Raw genomic sequence first — 2500 nt, 5'->3', positions numbered from 1 at the left:
CAACTGAAGAAAGAAAGACTTGAAGATCTTGGATGACGTTGAGGAGAGTAAATTGTCAGGAAACTTTAATTCTGAAGTGAACGACTCCTTTAACATTGTTATTTTCTTTGAAACAATCAGTGCTGTAAAAAGCGGCTTATAAGTTAAGGCGGCTTGACTTCTCAACTAACGCTTGGAACAGCAAACCTGGTTTCAGGGACGTACCATTAACTCAAGTCCATCTCCTCGTCCTCGCTGACCCTGAGCCAGCACATTCTCCCAGGTCACGATGACGGCGTGAGTGGGATCGATCCCATCGTCATTGGGAAACGCTTGGCTGATGTGACCCGTGGCTCTCCGGAGAACGTCCGGGCTCTTCTCCTGCCGGAAGTAAACGTGTCCGGCGCCGTCGCTCGTGTCCAGATCTCCCAGGAACGCTGCGATCATGCCGAAGCCGGCCGGCATCTTCCCCAGGTACTCGGACTCGTCGCCGGGTTCGGCCAGAGACACGAAGCCATTAGTGCTGACCTACAGAGAGCAGAACATCAGCGCCGCACGCCTGCAACCGGCTGGATGCAAACTTCAGCACTTTAAAGAGATGCTCTGATTCAAGATTCATTTATAATCCTGTTATATTTTACTGAATGCACAGGTTGACTATTAGTATTGATCATCTGAACAAACACCTAACCTAATGTTTTACACTTCTGTGCAGAACTCAGGAGTAATACCTCTGATCATGTTGCTTGTCGAGGAGATGTGAAAAGGTACATGCACATGCATATCTATCGAGCAGAACACACACACACACACACACACAAATATACTGCTTAGTCTTGCATATTGCAAGAAAAAAACGGTTGCACATTTTTGAACATTAGAAATAAAAAATGTACATATTCTTGTATATTGTGATAAAAAACCTTGCATATTCTTGCATATTGCAAGAAAAAAATTGCATATTTGTTTATGCAATAAAAAAGCTTTGCATATTCTAGTATATTGTTAGAAAGCAACTTAAAGCACAGAAACAATGTTCATGATTACAGTTTCCCTCAATAAAAGATTCAAAACGATAGAAACAAGCGATAATGATAAACGATTGTAAAAACTGATGTGTTCTTCTTACACATGTTGCAAATTTTAATAGCAAGCATACATTTAGCTTAGTTTAATTATTAATTATACAAGTGAGAATCAATGGCTTGTGATTCTTTTAGAAATTTAAGTTGTTCTTGCATTAAATCCCAGTTTACATCAGCGACTGCTGAAAACGACACAAACTGTGCAGGATTGTGTGTTTTCCTGCGGGAACAGACTCATCTGACGCCTCATAAACCAGCAGAGATGTTTTCTGGGATCTGGGGTGTCGTCACACTTGAAAGGCTGTAGTGCCACTTAAAGTGTGTGTGTGTTTGTGTGTGTGTGAGATTTTCTTTAACGAGTTTCTTCAAGTGAAACAGCAGGAGATCTGCTCAACCTGTGAGGAGAAGCTCTAACATTTCTCACTCCAGAGATTGAGAAACAAGAGCGAACTCAACATATCATAGTTCTGTTAAATCCAGAGTGGTGCCTCGAATCAAGAACCTCGAATCTAGAGCCTCGAATCTAGAGCCTCGAATCTGGACCCTCGAATCTAGAGCCTCGAATCTAGAGCCTCGAATCAAGAGCCTCGAATCTAGAACCTCGAATCTAGAACCTCGAATCTAGAGCCTCGAATCAAGAACCTCGAATCAAGAGCCTCGAATCTAGACCCTCGAATCTAGAGCCTCGAATCTAGAGCCTCGAATCAAGAGCCTCGAATCTAGAACCTCGAATCAAGAGCCACGAATCAAGAGCCTCGAATCTAGAGCCTCGAATCAAGAGCCTCGAATCTAGAACCTCAAATCTAGAGCCTCGAATCTAGAGCCTTGAATCTAGAACCTCGAATCAAGAGCCACGAATCTAGAGCCTCGAATCTAGAGCCTCGAATCAAGAGCCTCGAATCAAGAGCCTCGAATCAAGAGCCTCGAATCTAGAGCCTCGAATCTAGAGCCTCGAATCAAGAGCCTCGAATCAAGAGCCTCGAATCTAGAGCCTCGAATCTAGAGCCTCGAATCTAGAACCTCGAATCTAGAGCCTCGAATCTAGAGCCTCGAATCAAGAGCCTCGAATCAAGAGCCTCGAATCAAGAGCCTCGAATCAAGAGCCTCGAATCTAGAGCCTCGAATCTAGAGCCTCGAATCTAGAGCCTCGAATCTAGAACCTCGAATCAAGAGCCTCGAATCTAGAGCCTCGAATCAAGAGCCTCGAATCAAGAGCCTCGAATCTAGAGCCTCGAATCTAGAGCCTCGAATCAAGAGCCTTGAATCAAGAGCCTCGAATCTAGAACCTCGAATCAAGAGCCTCGAATCTAGAGCCTCGAATCTAGAGCCTCGAATCAAGAGCCTTGAATCTAGAACCTCGAATCAAGAGCCTCGAATCAAGAGCCTCGAATCTAGAACCTCGAATCAAGAGCCTCGAATCAAGAGCCTCGAATCTA

The 2500-nt window shown here is 44.2% G+C and overlaps 1 protein-coding gene across 1 annotated transcript in view; it reads right to left on the bottom strand.

Annotated features, from left to right (window-relative positions):
• LOC143747495 (nidogen-1-like) overlaps positions 1 to 2500 on the bottom strand; it is a 33711-nt gene that overhangs the window by 26540 nt on the left and 4671 nt on the right. The window contains exon 2 of the mRNA XM_077240279.1: positions 205 to 507. Coding sequence (XP_077096394.1) covers positions 205 to 507 — 303 coding nt within the window. The remainder of the gene's footprint in view (positions 1 to 204; positions 508 to 2500) is intronic.

The sequence above is a fragment of the Siphateles boraxobius genome, unplaced genomic scaffold (assembly GCF_051911475.1).
Source record: "Siphateles boraxobius isolate OS27281-9 unplaced genomic scaffold, OSU_SipBor_1 223, whole genome shotgun sequence".
In the NCBI taxonomy this organism is placed as follows: domain Eukaryota; kingdom Metazoa; phylum Chordata; class Actinopteri; order Cypriniformes; family Leuciscidae; genus Siphateles; species Siphateles boraxobius.
The sequence above is the reverse complement of the archived record's forward strand: the minus strand, read 5'-3'. Positions and strand labels throughout refer to the sequence as shown.